Genomic DNA, 18,143 nt, shown 5'->3' with positions numbered 1-18,143 from the left:
ATTTTCCGGCATACAGTAGCCTATTCCATGGTTAGTAGGCTAATCATTCAGTATGTGTACAGTAGTCATTCCTTGGGTTTGACGTTTGGTTTGGTATGTCTGGGTGTCTGTCTGTTTGTTCTCAACTCTCAAGTAAAATTAATAAGAAGATGGTTTGTATCCTGTAACTTCACGTACACACTTATTTCAACATGTAATAAATCTGTAGTGCTCAAAAAGTGCGCGCACACTGACGCGTTCAATTTGGCGACATTTGCGGCGTCAATGGGATGAATTATACTGTAACTTCTATTTGCCTTTTTAAACCGTAATATCTAATGACAGATCCTACCGAAACCAAACATTTTATTGTTTATTTTAGGGAGACCGTGCGCCGTTGTGTAGGAGGAAGTGACAGAGAGCGGCGCGTTGTAAATAGCCGCATCCCGCGGAAGCACGTGTGGCATTGCTGCTGAGCTCTTATTCTATCGCAGGCGCCCATGCTCCGCGCTCCTGAAGAAACCAACAGACTGATCCTGTGACGAGAAAACAAGGGGAAAACGAAAGTGAATTCGCTGATGAATGTTTGTCAATTTGGTTGTATTTGGTAATTAATGTCATGTAAGTATTGCATTAATGTGTCGTGAATCCTACATCGAGGAGAGGGAACCATCGGCTTTTTTCACGTTATAAGAGTTCGGGCTGTCCAATCTGTGCATCCCGTCCTTAGTAAGCAGTACATCCTGCCTGTATTTAATGCTGTTAACATCTGGAGAGTGTGTCGAACCGATTGTCAGCGACGTGTTTAAAAGAGTCAGTGCGTAAAAAAATTGTGAATTTAGCAATGTTTGGATGATGGCAGAAGTACAGGCTACCGAAAATGTACCGGGACCTTTGTTGAATTCTGCAACTTCCCCGATGCAAGTCGCAACGGAAACAGCGACGTTAAGCAGCAATGACACCGGGCTTCCCCCGTCCAGTACCCGCGCATTCCTGGACGTTGCTGCGGCCGCCTCGGCTGCGGTACACCCGGTTTTTGGATCCGAGGTTGTGTACAGCAATGGAAGACTGGGAGAGCATGGGAGTCCCAGGATGGGCAGCCGTAGCCGAGATAATTCAGCCGAGAGGAATCAGGGCGGGGTGAACACACCTTGCGGCATCATGAAGGTTAGTTTTTTTTTCCCTTCAATACTTTCTTCCGTGTCAAACTCAGCAACGGGAGCACAATTCTGCACTGACAACAAACAGCATTATTTGATATCCTATACTTGCCTTATACCGAACCGACGCTTATTTAGTTGGAACGCAATTGTCTTGTCGAGTAGTAGGTAAATGTATGTTGGCAATCTATTCTGTAGTTGCAGTGCCAAAACACAGAGCCAATTGTCACATGCATTGCGATAAATAAAGAACGTAGGTGATTGATTTAAGCATACGTGATTCATTTAACGTATGCTTTTCAAAGTTCAGTCAGGCATATCTAAGTTGTTGCCTTTACCTGACAAATGAAGGTAGTGTTCCTTTAGCGATTCCTTCACATTTATTGTGACAGAAAGACATGTCATGTTACTGAAGGCTATAATAATCACAGACATTCTGGTGCGTTTGCGCAAGGCTTTGTAATTATCGATAATATGCAAAGCGGCGGGAAGGATGTTTCATGTAGAGGTGACCTCGAGGTCGCAGTCAGCTCCAGGCTGAGTGCTCTTCTGACTGTCACGGAAAGAGAGAGGTGCGTGGTGACAACCGTGTCAGCTATTCTGACTTGTTCGTCAAGGACGTATTTCACGAATTCCAAAATGATTACTGCGGTGGCTGATCGATAAACATTCATTCTTGTCAGCTGTCTTGCTAAAGTTCTCTTTTGGGGAAAGGCATTTATCCATTAAAGTCACATATTTATGATTTTGAAGTGTCAGTGATGTACATGAAAAGATAACGGACAACATAATTATTTCTCCCATCTCGCTGAAAGGGGAACGTCGTAGTCTATTCAGCCAAGGTCACGATATAATATAAGCCTACATAATATTGTGCATAAAGTCTGCATTTCACATTTGCTGTTTATGGAATATAGCTGCTTATGCTTACAGTTAAAATGTAATTGTGGAAGAAGGACAAAGAGGAACTGCCTTTGTAAAAGCTTTTTTGTGTAACGGTCAGGTTGAAATCCCAGGTGTTCAGGGTGCTGTAAACACTAGGTTGGGTGGGCAATCCTTCTAAAATATCCCCTCTGAAAAACAATGCTTTCTGTCATAAAGAATGCATTTCGTGCATTTGAAGCTGTCCAGGATATTTAAAAAATGGGACTTCACAAGGTTATATACCCCTCAAAGCGTACTGAGAGTAACTCCTGCATTCCTCAGTCTAATGTAATATGCATGTAGGGTGAAAGAGAAGTCTGAATGTACCTGGCCTAATATGGATCTTTGTTTAGAGCAGAGATGTACTGTTATTTGTGAATGTTCAACTGTTTTTTTGCCCAGTTGATCAAGGCATGTGGCAATGAGTACATTGCTATGAGTCTGCTATGCAGCACCTTTGCAAGGCAAAGGTTCATTGTGGATTCATTTTGCAGTTGCTCCAACGAAACCCAGCCTGCATCTGGATCGGATCTGAGTGAAATTTGAAATATCTAAACCCTTTTGCCACCAGCAAATTCCTGCCACCTGCAGCCTAAAGGGTGTACGGACATCTGGCCGTGGATAAACCATGTGCCTACTGCAGAAATATGTTACAGATATATTTATATTTTATTCATGTGTACAGCAATATACCAAACGTGCATATGATGGGATCATGTAACATTTTACTCTTTGACTACTCAGTTAATGAAACACACAATAAAATGACTGATCTGACAATGTTTTTGACTGACAGCGTGAATAACAAGTGTGTCAGTCAATAGCTGATAGCTGATATTACCTCTCCATCAGTGCAGCTGGGTTCTGTTTAACCCCATCAGCCTTGCCCTTTTGCGGTTGAGTCGTCAATGTCACAAATTATCATTGCATTCATATTTATATAATACAAAAAACTACGACGTAATAAAATGCGGCGAACTGAAATGTCAAATTGTTAGCGGTTTAGATGCTTATCAGCCTCTTATTTGCAAGCCAGGGCAATAAAACTCCAGCCTCCCCTTCGCCAAGCTCACAGTTTACAAGCCTCACCTCGCCACAGACTCAGACAATAAAAGGCATATTCTAACAATCCTCAATACCATTTCTCTATGTCAAAAAATCATGTTTCAATATAATAAAAGTATATAATTCAGATGTAACATGAATAAACAAGATATAATGTGTCATATTCTGGTGATGTACAGTTCAAGAATGACGTTGTATTTGCATAGCAGATTAAATTTACAGACGTGCATCAGCATGATATGAGGGTTTGCGCTGCAAGCAAATCTTTGTCAGACATAAATCTGTGCAGAATACACTTTCACCACAGGGATGGGCTATAGTATATCACTGTAAAGGTATGTTTTTAGCTTATCCTGGGGGTATTTATTTGGCTGTTGTGCATACATTACTGTTGGATACCTCAATATCAGAAGATATGTGTGGGTTGAACTTTGGTGGTACAGCAGACATCATAGTAATATACATGCAATCTGTTTATATTCTGAGATTGTACTTTTGTAAATAGTTTTATGTTCGTTTGCCTCCTAAACTCCAACCCCATGTCCATTTCGTATGAGGTGGTAACAGACAATTACAGGATTTGGACTTGCTGTAAATAAACCTGTAATTGTACTGGCTGACAGGGCTCACAGGGCTCACAGGGCTCTGGTTAACCTCATTTTGAAATAAGGTTCCATTTTAATGCAGGTTCGTTAGAAAACATTAGGGTGAGTAATACTTTTTGTAGAGCTTTTTGGGCATGCCTTATATTATTATATTCTAAAGTATCTTTTGTGTACACTATATGTACATGCTCTGTCATAAATTTGTTCTGTCTCAAATTTGTTCACACCTTTCATTTAAGTCTTCAACCATGTGTGTGCAGTAAATCGTTTTGAGATATTGACATTTTTATAGGACTTGTACAAAATAGGTGGAAATTTCCCTTGAGGGGGGCAAAGTGGAAAGGGTTAACCATGTGCATGCTTGTATCCAAAGCAAGTTACAGCTGGTTAGAGTAAGCAATGGAGCAATGCTGGGTTAAGGGCCTTGCTCAAGGGCACAACAGCTGTGCAAGACCTTATCTTGAACCCCCAACCTTCCAGTCATGTACCTTAGCCACTATGCTACAGGCTAGCAGTGCGTGACTTTAGGGGCGATACAATATACCCTAAGCAGTGGCCATTTTATAATGTCATCTTTCTTTTGTTTTCCTGCTTCACATTCTCCATTCCGTATTTCTGCACAGTTACTTGCGCGTTCCCTTTCTCTCACTTCACCGGTTGCATAAATCTGTCTCTCTGGATGTGTTTTTGTGCCTGCCCGCTTGCTGTCATGCATTTCTTATGCTGTCACCATGGCAACCCCCATAACTCAAAGCAGTTCGGGGTTCCCCGTTTCCGTGAGGATGACTGCAGACGGATGCTTGGTCTGTGTTCGCATAGCTGTGCAACGGGGCCGTCCGGAGCTGGGGTTTCATTGCGGTGATGTCAGCGAGAGTTAGAAATACTGCCGCTGAGGTACTGTATATGTCACTTTAATCTGCAGCCGTAGCGCTGCTTTCTAATGGCCCTAAACACTTGCAGCGGTGGGCATTTGGCAGAAGAAGTGTGATTAGAGCTTGACTTTGCTCATTAGCTGTAGCTCATTAGCTGCAGCTACGGGCCAATCTAGGACCATGGGATGGCTACAGGCTGCTCTGGAAAAATATAAAGGAAAAAAAATCCCACCATGGGTTGTAGCAGAGCCAAGTGAGTCCAAAAGCGGCGCTCGTTCATTCCAGTTAGGTTATGTACCGGCCCCTGTCAGAGGGACCTTGCGCATTGCCAACCCCACAGAAGGAACAGGGCTTTCCAGCTATTTAACACATTATCATCTCTGTTCCCAGGGTCCGTGAACTTTGGTAGGGAAACGACAAAACGCGCGGAACAGAACGAGCGAAAAGACGGGCGCCTCTGGCCAAACGGAGCCGAAATGTGCGTCACGGAGCCGGAGAGCCGCTCAGTGTCAAATCCGGCGGTTGACCTCCCCCTGTTTCCACGCTCAGAAGGGACAGGGTCAGTTATTGGGCTGTGTGACATTCCCGTTTGCCTCTCCTTTCATCTCGCCGGTGGAGACTTTGCCAAGGCTCCGAACGATCTCATGTGTCCTTATTTTGCGTCCTGTCATTTGTGCCGTTAACACTTCTGCTTAAGCCGTGTAAGGTCATTACTTTAAAGGTCCCTGTCGCACACTGTGACACACCCCTGAGCGGACAAAAGAGCTGGTCATGGGAAGATACGAAAATTCTGGGTTGAACCGCCATTTATTCAGGGTTTTGTGGATGGGGGAAGAGATAGAGAGTTTACTACAAATAAACAAAATACTTCACCCTTTCCCCTCACAGGTTTCCGGGAAACAAGAATAAACTAAACTTACAAATGCAAAATAAATCCAAGCTTTTCAGCTCTTGCAGCTTCCAAAACACAGCACTCTCACTCTTACCCCGGTCTCAGCTGTCTACTGTGGAAAGAAGCGCACTTTTTAAACACAGTCCAGGTGTGTGCCTACTTAACCAGTCGGCGGTGCTCAGATTGCCCTGCTTCCTTCCTGCAAATCGAGCCTCTTTCCCATTCCAGAACTCTTTATTTATGCAGCTGGGTTTTTTTTCTGACTAGTAACATAACATGCACAAAATGCATACGTCTGTCATGGATTTGACTGGTTAAATCTGTTATGGATTTGACTGGTTGAATCTGTTATGGGTTTGACTGGTCAAATCTGTTGTGGGTTTGACTGGTTAAATCTGTTATGAGTTTGACTGGTCAAATTTGTTATGGGTTTGACTGGTTAAATCTGTTATGGGTTTGACTGGTTTGACTGGTCAGATATGTTATGGGTTTGACTGGTTAAATCTGTTATGAGTTTGACTGGTCAAATTTGTTATGGGTTTGACTGGTTAAATCTGTTATGGTTTGACTGGTTAAATCTGTTATGGGTTTGACTGGTCAGATATGTTATGGGTTTGACTGGTTAAATCCGTTATGGGTTTGACTGGTTAAATCCGTTATGGGTTTGACTGGTCAGATATGTTATGGGTTTGACTGGTCAGATATGTTATGGGTTTGACTGGTTAAATATGCTTTGACTGGTTAAGTGAGTGGGACTGCAGAGCGGATAAAGCATTTGCGATTGTTCGCAGCTGAGATGGAGCAGGGGCAGGGAAAAGGTTCCTGTTGGCTTATTTAAATCCGCCACGGGTCGTCAGGGTTGGCCGTATAAGGAGTTTCTGGGCCGGACCCTCTCTGCACAGTCGACTTGTGGGCCTGGTTGAACCTCTGTAGGCATGAGACGCCTCAACAACTGTCAGCTGAAAAAAACAATCCGACCAATCAGGTTTGCCTTTCCCAGCAGCAAGAGGGTGTCTTCATAAACCCAGAAAGGGCGGACCAATCTCACGACTGATCTGAATAAACCATAGCAACCAATAAACAGCGTGAATGTTTGTGAAGCCGTATATTCCCAGCGCCGCTGAGAAGGCAACCACTCGGGCCCCCTCATTAGTGAGGCATCCCGAGTGACTGTGATCTCTTCCCAAGCAACGCCGTTAGCGTATCTGTAATCATTTTACCTTCTGCTGCGGCCCTTTCTGGCTCGGTCGCCCCTGTCCTAACGCAAGGCCAAACCCGCTCGTGCTCGATCCGATGGGGTGGTCTCGGTCAGGATGCGGCGAGCTGGGAGAGAGAGAGGGAGGAGGGCGTGGACGCGGTTGTGCGCGACGACAGATGTCTGCGGCCATGCCTTCCCATGGGATACTCTCCGAGGAGGCCATCTGTGAACTGCAGAGCGCAGATGGGGAGGGACGGTCTCGCGGTACCCCGGTTCCTCCGAAAGAAAACCGCGATGAAAGAAGACTAATATTCCTGTCACTAACTTGATTAGGACCTCCGTAGCTGTTCGATTTCCTATGAACTCCCTTGCCCTCCCCTCCCCCCACCTTTCAGTGCAAGACGTACAGTGTCCACCAAAAGGTCTCGCTTTGGATGAACCAGATGGTTCGATGTGTAGTCCCCATTTGATTGAGCGGCTGGTTTTGAGTTTGCATGTTCACAGTCGAAGTAATTTAGACGACACTCAGGAGGTTGAATACACTGTACTGTCTTTATTAAGTGCCTTTGTCAAGGTTTGCTGCTGCAGTCAGAACACATTCAAATTTACATAATACTACAGAGCTTGAACACATTGCCTGATTTCTCTCTTTAGCAGACTGCCTTTGTCCAGGACTGCTTATGTAACTTGTGTACAGCTGGATACTTATTCAGACTGAGCCTGGCTCAGGGCTGCTGTGGCAGCATCTCCATCAGGATTTGAACCTGGGACATTCTGGTAACTGTGCTGCTTGAAGCCCATTCTGTATTTATCCTCATTACTTATTTATCCTTAGTTAACCTCATTTACCTATCCTCATTCTGTATTTATTACCAACCAACCTGTGTTTATAGGTCGGTTTGTGCTTGCATCCATTTCATAAAAAAAGATAAATGTGTGCTGCCATTTTGGAATAAAGTACTAAAGTGACAGGGATAGGTTTGAGGCAAACTACTGTCCTTGCTGGCCATTCTGTGATACAATTACTTGTCCAAACTAAAGAGATATGCTTAGCCTGCTCAACTAAAAGTCCCCGGCTAATGAAGCTAATCACTCTGTTATTGCTTTCTCGGGGTTGTCAACACAGTTTGTAGCAGAAATTCACCTGCTAATGTGTCTCTGTAGTCCTCAGCACTAATATGAGGAATGAACATAGACCTAATATTCACATTTGAAATTGGAGGAGGTGTTTTCCACAGAAAGAACTTGCTATTGAATTGAATGGATTAAAAAAGGACACTTGTATGCAGTCTGGCTTCCGTTTTTCATACCCTCCCTCCCATTTTATCCCAGTTTGGCAAGTCCAAACATATTTCTGGAATCATTGCTCATTGCTGCAACCTCTATCACTTTTGGACATCGCAGACAAACACGCACTCTCCTCCACAGTAAAGGATGCCAATCGCCTCTGCTTTTCACAGTCCAAAAATCCATTCCCTGGGAAATGCCAGCAAGTATGAGTTGCCCTGTGGAGTCCCCAACCACGGTCTGCTCTGACACAGTCCAAATTTTATGGCAGACCATGGGGCCCACCTATACACTGCAAGAGTGCCTTAACCAGTGATCCAGCAGCCCCTGACTTCCATGTGGATTTCTTTTAATGATTAATGAAGAGGTGAGATTGATATTTTGCAGTAAGTGTCCTGACACTGACCCAGAGAGATGTTATTTTCATGAAGGAGAATAGTAACAGCATCGAACAGCGGCATCCCATAATGATAAGTGCAGGGATCATCTCAGCCTCACCTGGGACTGCAGTGCTGAACCCTGGGTGACCTCAGACGGCAGGGTCTGCATCGCGCGGGCAACAGAAACTGCCGCCCACAGGAAGAGGAGCTGCCACAAAGGGAACAAAGGAAAAAGCTCTTCTTGAAGGACAGAATGGTTTGATAATTGTCCATAGATAAAGACAAATTTGAAGGAAAAAATATGACTTTGTCCTAGAGAAAAGGACTCCATAACATAACAGGCGAGCCTGGACTTCAACTCTGCTTCAGTGTGTTCTTCAGTGGATGAATGACTGCTCTTTCCCTGAAGTAGATCCCTGGGTTTTCCATCATGTACAGTACTGTGCATATATATTTCAATATAAATTTGCTCTTTGATGTTTGTTTTTTTTGCATTGCATTCGTGTGTCACGAGAAAATAGCAAATTAGAGATTTACTAACATTCATTTACCAAAAAAGAAGTAATATCACTCACATAAAGTATCTATGTGACTCATTTATTCAAAAAGAGGGGTTTGGTAAAATTTAAGGTAATGGTAATGCTTTTATCAGTGAACTCCAGTGGTTCCCAAGGCAACCTTTTTTCCTCTTTTGTTATGAACTTCTCTTAGCTTCCAGTCCTGTGCTGTTCATCATTCTCTGAAGTCTGCTGAGATGAACCGACAGTTAATATGACAAAGGACCATCTTGGCGGTTGATGGTCAAAATGAAACTTTAAAAACAGGATGCGAAACCAATAAATTTGCTCACTGCTTACAGTCTGTTATGTTATCAGATTGCACTGCAAATAAGTGATTGGGACCTTGTAGCAATAGGATTTAACCCTCAGAATGGCCAAATGTGTGACATTGTGTTGTCCTTAACACATTGCTACTGGCTTGAAACACGGTTGCCAGGTCTGCAACAAACTGAACATCTGCAACAGTGAGCAGACTGCTGTGCAGCCACTATTCAAAATTATGATTTGTTATTTAGCTGATGTTTTATCCAAAGAGACTTAAGAGTTTATTAGGCTAAGCAGGGGACAATTGTCTGTGGACCAAAGCAGGGTCTTGCCTTGCTCAAGGACCCAACAGCTGACCGGATCTTATTCTGGCTACACCAGGGATTGAAGCAACTTGATATTGGCATGTTTTTTCTTACAGAAAGAGCTATCAGTGCATTCTACGGCCTGTTAGGTTATGTAGTAGAGGCTACATGACCCTCGCCTGACTCAACAGGCCGGAGCTTTCAAACCTAGAGGGCCACAGTGTCTGCTGGCTTTCAATGTGCTTCAGCGCTTAATTGAAATCACTGGTTTTCCCAGGTGAGGATACACCTACAGGACTAAGTTGGCTGCTGGCTGAAGCGGCGAGCAGCCTGTAGCGTAGTGGTTAAGGTACATGACTGGGACATGCATGGTCGGTGGTTCTAATCCCGGTGTAGCCACAATAAGATCCACACAGCCGTTAGGCTTTTGAACCCTGCATTACTCCAGGGGATGTTTGTCTCCTGCTTTGTCTAATCAACTGTATGTTGCTCTGGATAAGAGCGTCTGCCAAATGCCAATAATGTAATAATAATAATAATACATCAAATTTATATAGCGCTTTTCATGGTACCCAAAGACGCTTTACAAAAGAAATAAAAATAACAGCTTTATTAAGAAAAAATATAAATAAAAAGGCTAAAAAGAGGAAAGATTAAGAACAAAAACTAAATATAAAGGGAGCAAAACAAAACAAACAACTTTATTATGAGAGAAAACCAAAATGTAAAGAGGATTACAAATTCCTGCACAGCAATGGCACATACGCAACCACAGTTTGCTGGCTAGCAAATCAAATGATGGGCCCACTGCTCAGAAAATGCTGACTTGAACAAGAGTGATTCTATTTATTTATTCATGCTTTATTTAACCAGGAAGTCCCATCGAGATAAAAAGCTGATGGTAAAAGACTTTTTGACCAGGGGCGCCCACATTTTTGCACACCACTGTAAAGTGCCGGGTGCAAACTGGGTTTCCAAATGTTGAGGGCAATATTTAAGGCTGATGTAATGCTGATTTGCAAAACTGTTTAAATATTAAACAATCGAACAATAAAACATGTGAATTGGACAAAATGTTTGTACTGTTTTATTAAATTATCAAATGTATTTCATTCAACACTTTATATTTCTGTCAAACTCATAAAAAGTTAAGAGTTCACTTAAATGTCAGCCTTTGTAAATCAGAGCTCTTGTATCATAAGAGCTAAATATTTATGAATGTATTTTTTCCTGTTGAAATATCATCTCAATCACACGCAGGTTACTTTTCATAAGGCCATCTTTAATATAATGTATGAATGCACATTTTGTAAATTTGTCCTCTAGTAACTTTTTATGACTGATGTGTTGCTTTTTCTGGTCAGTGTTTGTTAAGAGTTAGTGTTCAAATAATTCAGAAACCATATTATGGTACAATCACTCAGTCACTGTGATGCAGTGATCCCAGGACCTTCTGCTCCCACCCCAGTGGATTTTCTGGAATGGAAATGCGAACCAAAACGAGGAGATTAATGCACCCACTTCGCTTTATATGTGTTGCTGTTCACCGGACTGGTCATCTCTGTGGCAGCTACAGTCCAATGGCCGAACGATCCTCCTCTGTGTAGTTGTGTGTCCCTGCTGCTTTCCCTTAGACTGACAGAATAGTGTTGGAGGCATATAAGTGTGTGTGTGTGTGTGTGTGTGTGTTTGTGTGTACCTGTATGTGTGCATTGGTGCTAGAAAGTATGCGAACCCTTTAGAATTTTCTGTATTCTGGCCATCTGTATATATGCATAAATTTGATCTAAAATGTGATCAAGTGCTAAAACTTGAACCCAGTACAACAAAAAAACACAAAAACCTTATTCTTTTATAATTTATTTATTGAGCAAAATGATCCAACATTAAATGCTTTGTTAGAAAAAGTATGTGAACCTCTGGGATTATCAGTTAATTTACGGTAATTGGAGTCTCAATGGTGTTTCAATCAATAGGCTCCAGTTTGGGTTGCACCAATTTGGCAATCAGGCAGATAGTCTACATAGAGGGAATTCAGCACCATTGTTACTCTCCCCAGGAGTGGTTGTCCAGCAAAAATCACTCCAAGAGCATGGCGTATAATATTCCAGGAGGTCACAAAGAACCCCAGGGTAACATCTAAGTTCAAGTATCTACAGGTCTCTCTTACTTTGGCTAATGTCAGTGTTCGTGAGTCCACCATCAGGCAAACCCTGAACATGCATGGTGTGCATGGCAGGACAGCAAGGAGAAAGCCAGTACTCTCCAAGAAGAACATTACTGCCCGTCTTAAGTTTGTTAAAGACCACGTGGATGAGCCAGGAGGCTATTGGAAGAATGTTCTGTGGACATATGCGTCCAAAATACAACTTTTTGGTTTAAATGAGAAGCATTATGTTTGGCAAATTTTTTTTTTAAAACAAGCACGGTGGTGGCAGTATCATGGTTTGGGGATGTTTGCTGCCTCGGGAGCAGGACGACTTGCCATTATCGACAGAACCATTAATTCTGGATTGTAGCAGCAAATACTACAGGAGAATGTCAGGGTATCCGCTCGTGAACGGAAGCTCAACAGAACATGAGTCATGCAGCAAGACAACGACCCTAAACACACAAATAAGTCAACCAAAAAAGAAATGTAATGTTTTGGAATGGCCAAGTAAAGACCATCCATCCATCCATCCATCCATTATCTGAACCCACTTATCCTGAACAGGGTCGCAGGGGGGCTGGAGCCTATCCCAGCATACATTGGGCGAAAGGCAGGAATACACCCTGGACAGGTCGCCAGTCTATCGCAGGGCACACACACCATTCACTCACAAAGTCATACCTACGGGCAATTTAGACTCTCCAATCAGCCTAACGTGCATGTCTTTGGACTGTGGGAGGAAACCGGAGTACCCAGAGGAAACCCACGCTGACACAGGGAGAACATGCAAACTCCGCACAGAGAGGCCCCAGCCGACGGGGATTCGAACCCAGGACCTCCTTGCTATGAGGCGGCAGTGCTACCCACTGCACCATCCGTGCCGCCTCAAGTAAAGACCAGACCTATAGAAATGTTGTGGAAAGACCTGAAGAGAGCAGTTCATGCAGGGAAACCAACATCACTGAGTTGGAGCAGTGTTGTAAGGTAGAATGGGCCAAAATTCCTCCAAGCTGATGTCTGGAACTGATTAAAAGTTACAGAAAACGTTTGGTTGAGTTTATTGCTGCTCAGGGGGTCACAAGGTTGCTTTTTTACTGAAAGCAACCTTTTTCACATATGTTTTCCTACATTTCCAGTTTCATGTTGGATAATTTTGCTTAATAAATAAATCATAAATGTTTTTTGTGTTTTTTGTTGTAATGTAACAGTTAACAGGGCGGCCTGTGGCGTAGTGGTTAAGGTACGTGACTGGGACACACAAGGTCGGTGGTTTGATCCCCAAGCCCTTGAGAAAGGCCCTTAACCCTGCATTGCTCCAGGGTAGGATTGTCTTCTGCTTAGTCTAATCAAATGTACGTCGCTCTGGATAAGAGTGTCTGCCAAATGCCATTAGTGTAATGGATTAACTTTTTTTGGGGGAATTAGATGAAGATGATGCAGCTGTGCTGTAGCTCAGGTTAGCAGCTCTGATTTAGTTGTGCTGTAGCTCAGATTAGCAGCACTGATGCAGTCGCACTGTAGCTCAGATTAGCAGCACTGATGCAGTCACACTGTAGCTCACATTAGCAGCGCTAGTGCAGTCGCCCTGTAGCTCACATTAGCAGCACTAGTGCAGTCGCCCTGTAGCTCACATTAGCAGCGCTAGTGCAGTCGCGCTGTATAGCAGTGCCTGAGCTGTGCATTGGGGCTGAGTGGGTATGGGGGCAGGGTGGTGAGAGATGCAAGGATACAAATAGCCCCTCTGTCACACTGCTGTCTCCGGTCCCCGCCTGTCTCAGGTTTTAATTCCAGGCTTTCACTCAGCACGTCTGAAATAGAACATGCTGAAAGAAGGCTTCCACTGAAGTGCATAGCAGCCCATTTCTACGAGGGAAGTGTCATTTCATTCCCTCGTGTTTCATTATTTTTAAAAGATACAGAAAAATCAGACCAGTTTATTTCTCGAGTTGCCATAACTGCCACCAGTCCCGGATGGGGAGGCATTCATTTGCACAGTGCTCTTAGAGCAGCCTGAAAGGAGACCATCTGAGAGGATATTCAAAAAAATGTAAGACCAATTCATTGGGTACAAAATGTCTGCGTCTGATGGAATAGTGAGAATAAAGATTTTGGATATGGATTTTGGATGTTTCACTAAATCGTTGTGCCGTCTCTTGCTATCTCTTTTTAAATGTCCGTCAGTTGCAATCCCAGCAGTTCAGTTTAACACTACTGTGGTTTGAGACTGAAGATTCAGTTCAGAGAAAAGAGAAGGACAACTCGATTATATAAATGCCGATAGGCTTGGAATTCATATTTCAAATTATTCGAAAGACATTCAGTTAGCCGCCGTACCAAGGTGCTGACAGGCAGCAAAAAAACGAGCCTTTTGCTTCATTTAACCAAGGCCAATCTCCCCGGGGTTACATATGGTGCTTACATTACGCCGCGTGGGTGTTTAAACGTTTGTCACGGTTGCGCCGAGTGCAACCGACCGTAGACGTGGGACGGAGAAAGACGAGTAAGATGGCGTGCGGGGAGACTGATCAGCCGGATCGCGGCTTGGTAGGGGATGCCTGAAGGGGCTAGCCTGCACTGGCAAACCAGCCACACACAGGTCAGATAGCAGCATTCTGACCCAGTTCAGATAAACACCCTCAGGGTGCGAGCGGGAGCGACTGATTTGAGTTTGGGGGGGTGGGGGTGGTGGTGGTGGTGCTGGGGGGTGGTAGAGGGTGCAGGTGCAAGCTGATGGTGACGGCGGGGGGCTCGGAGCAGATGTTCACCCTCTCTTCTCAGGGAGAGAAGGCAGAGAAAAACAAGGAAAGGATGGAGAGAGAGGTAAAGGAAGGGTTGTAAACACGCCTGGGTCAAACACTGGGTCAAATGTTTTTGATTCAAGTCCTTTTCTGTGGCCGATTAGATCTTGTTTGGTGCAATTGAGCCACCCAAAAGAAACAGAATGCGGGGTTTGCCGTTTTTTAAGATCATTTTATAGGTTCGAAGACATTGGACAAGCTCAGTAGTGTAGAAAAGTATTTGAGTTCAAAACAATTACTTATTTGATCCAGATCTGGTTGTTGGAAGACAGAAGATGAGTTATATTGAAGGCACTGTACTGAGCTCAGGACGGAGAAGTGCAGAGACACTCCTCTGTGTGGAAGCCTCATTCGTAATCCCTGCTTTCACTCGGCTATATTAAGCCACTTGGCACATAACATTATCAAAGGGAAAACAGAAGTGTCTGGAGTTAGCTGCAGGGTGTGTGTGTTCCTTGCTTTCTGTTCTTGTGGTTCTCCACCTTTTTACCCACAAAAGGTAAAAAGGATGTGTCCCTTCAAAGAAAAATGAAGTGGCACAGTGTTTTAGTTGAATAGCAGAACATGGCCTTTGCTGTTGGCCATTGTTGGAGGTCGTCTGAGCTTCTGCCAATTTCATTATGATCCCGCATATCAAATCAGTTAGGAAAGAGAGGAAGGAGAGGCAGCCATTTTCCCAGAGATGTATTGCACAAACATAATTCAAATTAGATGCGTAAAATTGAGCACATTAAATATCCTGCTCATGTAATTTTTAATATGACATTTCCCAGAAGAAGAAATTCATTCGAGTTCAGGGACAGAAGGAGGTTCAGGGACAGAGTTCTGTGCAAGGAGGTTGTAGCTTATTCAGTCTGCTCATGAAAAATATAAAACTCCACTAAATGCACTGCCTTTCAGCAGCCTTCTTGTATTTCATTATTGCTGGTTTTCAATTGCCCACATTGCTTTGCCAAGATTATGCATTCCTCTTTCTTATAATACAATGCTTTGCACAGCTGATTCACAAGATTGGCACAGCCGTTGGGCCCTTGAGCAGGGCCCTTAACCCCACTTTGCTCCAGGGGAGGACTGTCCCCTGCTTAGTCTAATCAATTGTCGCATTGGATAAAAATGTAAGCAAAACAACATGTGATGTTTTCTTCTGGTACCTTGTTTATGTTTATGCAAGACATTTCCCTGACATTCATCAAAACTGTGTGTACTGTGCAGTCTGTATTTGACACAATTTCTTTGAAGACAGAGTCTTGGCTCTTTACTCCAGCACATTGGATTTGAAAGTATACAATGAAAATGAGATTACAGACTGTTGGCCAGGGGTGTTTACATCCGTATTGGGTGACCCGTGTCGGAACTCCAGTGCTTCTTATACACAGTACGCCCATTTTAGGGGGCCAAAAGTAATTGGACAATTGACTGCTCAGCTGTTTCTTGGCTCGCTGTGTGCCATTGTATCACTATTTCATGCGAAAGAAAGCTTACAAAAGGCCAAGAGTTGTTTCAGGGTGTGCCGTTTTAATTTGGTGTCTTGTTGCTATGTATCAACATGAGGACCTAAGAAGTGTCAAAACTAAAAACCAAAACTAAAACATTGTGTCAAAATCGACTCTTTGGTACATCGTTAATAAAAAAATGAACAGCCATTGTTGTTGGTGACCGAAGAATACTTTTTTCAACTGTCAAACAGATCAAGAACACTCCAGAATGTAGGTATTGCTGTTACAAAGACTACCATAAAGTAAACTACTGATAAGCCTCAAGATTAGAACGACCAGGTTAGTTTGCACAAGGAAAGAGTACTTACTAGTAATTACTGTGTATTAATCTGTGCCAAAGTGATGGAAAAGGGAAAATGTGAAGAACGAAAGGAAGTGCTCATGATCCAACGCATGCCACCTCATCTGTGAAACATGGTGGAGGTGGTGTGATGGCTTGGTCTTAGGGCCACTGGAACTGGCTCTCTTGTCTTTATTGATAATGTGACTGCTGGTGGATGAATTTGGAAGCGTGCAGACACATCTTACCTGCTGAGGTTCATTACAATGGCTTCAAAGTAATTGGACGGTGCATCACCTTGCAGCAGGACAGTGCCCCAAAACATACTGCTAAAGCAACCAAGGAGTTTGAATGTTCTTGAGTGGCCAAGTAAAACACCCAAACTGAATCCAACTGACCATGCATTTCTCTTGCTAAAGACGAGACTGAAGCCAGAGAGCCCCAGAGACAAACAGGGACTGTCGAATGCCGTCATACAGACTTGATAGAGCATGACCAGGGTAGATGCGTCTGATGATGGTATGCGGTATGGTTTGGTAACTTAATGCAGTCATCGAATGCAAAGGATTTACGAAACATGATGAATTCTTTTACAATTACGTTAGTTTGTCAATTACTTTTGCTTCTCTAAAATAGGGGGTTATGTATAAAAGGGCTTTAATTCCTACACAGATCACCCAATACAGATGTAAATACCCTCAAATGAAAGCTCATTGTCTGCACTTCAACCTCATATTCATTGTTATTCTTGTTTTATTTCAGTCCAATGTGCTGGAGTACATGGCCAAAACCACAAAAAAATTTGTCGCTGTCCAAATACTAATAGACTGTGCTGAACTGTCTGTGCATGTGTTTTTAATTCCCATTTGGAGTGTCTTCCTCTTCCTGTGGTTTTCAACATTAACTCGTATCATATGCGATCCTGCAGTTGTTTACATCCTTCTCTAACATGTTTTGCCATAAAGAACAAGCCCTGTCTGACTCATGCCTTGTTCAGTCCATTTCCTGGCACTGGGAATTACCCAGGAATGTGTGCCTAGAGAAGCAGTCCAATGACACTGCATAGGTGTCCATGAGCTAGGCTGCGGTGTTGTGCTTGTGTGCGTCAGACCTGGGTCAATTACATAATTGTTTTGGATTCAAATAAAGATTGATCTTGCCTGAAGCAATTGAGCTGACCAAGAGGACAAGGTTTTTTGTGTTCCAATACACCAGACGATCTCACGAAAGTGTAGAAATGTATTTGAATCCAAAACAATTACGTATTGACTCGGGTCTGGTGTGTATAACCATTACTGACTTGTTATTCTTCCTTACTGATGCATCCCATTACAAAGTCATCAAAGGACTTGACATGTCCCAAAGTTGTACCTGAAGTCTGTAGTACTGTATGTATGTAGTGGGTAAATGTGAATGGTCGCTGTCCTGATCCCTGAGGTGCACCGATCTTACTCTCCCCTACCACCGGCTGCCCTGTTAGTGGACAAACCATGGCCTGCTGGTGAGGTATTCTGTAATCAAGACCACCACGCCATGGTCGGTCTGCTTCGCTGAGAACCTTTCTGTAAGCAGGAGGGACTGGATGGCATTGAGATTGCAGGAGATGTCAAAGAACTTGTTTTTCATGGTGCTCCCCGGCTCCTCCAGATGGGGATATGCGGTGGAGGAGGTAGATAGTTGCTTCATTCACTCCCGTGTGTGCCTGGTAAGCAAAACACTGAGGATCCAGGTAATCCTTCACCAGAGGCTTGAGACGCTGCGGAATCAGCCGCACAGATGTCTTCATAATGTGTGACATCAGTGCCTGTAGTCAATGAGCAGCTCACTGGAGCAGCTTCTCTTAGGCCCTGGAATGATGCAGGATGTTTTCCAAATGGTGCGGATGTTCTTCAGTCATACTGAGAGGTTAAGGAGGTGTTGGATGAC

The 18,143-nt window shown here is 43.6% G+C and overlaps 1 protein-coding gene across 1 annotated transcript in view; it reads left to right on the top strand.

Annotated features, from left to right (window-relative positions):
* The first annotated feature begins 481 nt into the window (after positions 1-481).
* The window catches only part of LOC133114256 (inactive phospholipase C-like protein 2), a 79,341-nt gene continuing 61,679 nt past the window's right edge, over positions 482-18,143 (top strand). Inside the window, exon 1 of the mRNA XM_061223480.1 lies at positions 482-1,146. Within this exon, the coding sequence (XP_061079464.1) occupies positions 832-1,146 (315 nt within the window). The 5' untranslated portion in view covers positions 482-831. The remainder of the gene's footprint in view (positions 1,147-18,143) is intronic.

This window comes from Conger conger, chromosome 16 (assembly GCF_963514075.1).
Source record: "Conger conger chromosome 16, fConCon1.1, whole genome shotgun sequence".
NCBI lineage: Eukaryota > Metazoa > Chordata > Actinopteri > Anguilliformes > Congridae > Conger > Conger conger.
Note: the sequence above shows the minus strand (reverse complement) of the source record. Positions and strands in the feature narration are given on the sequence as shown.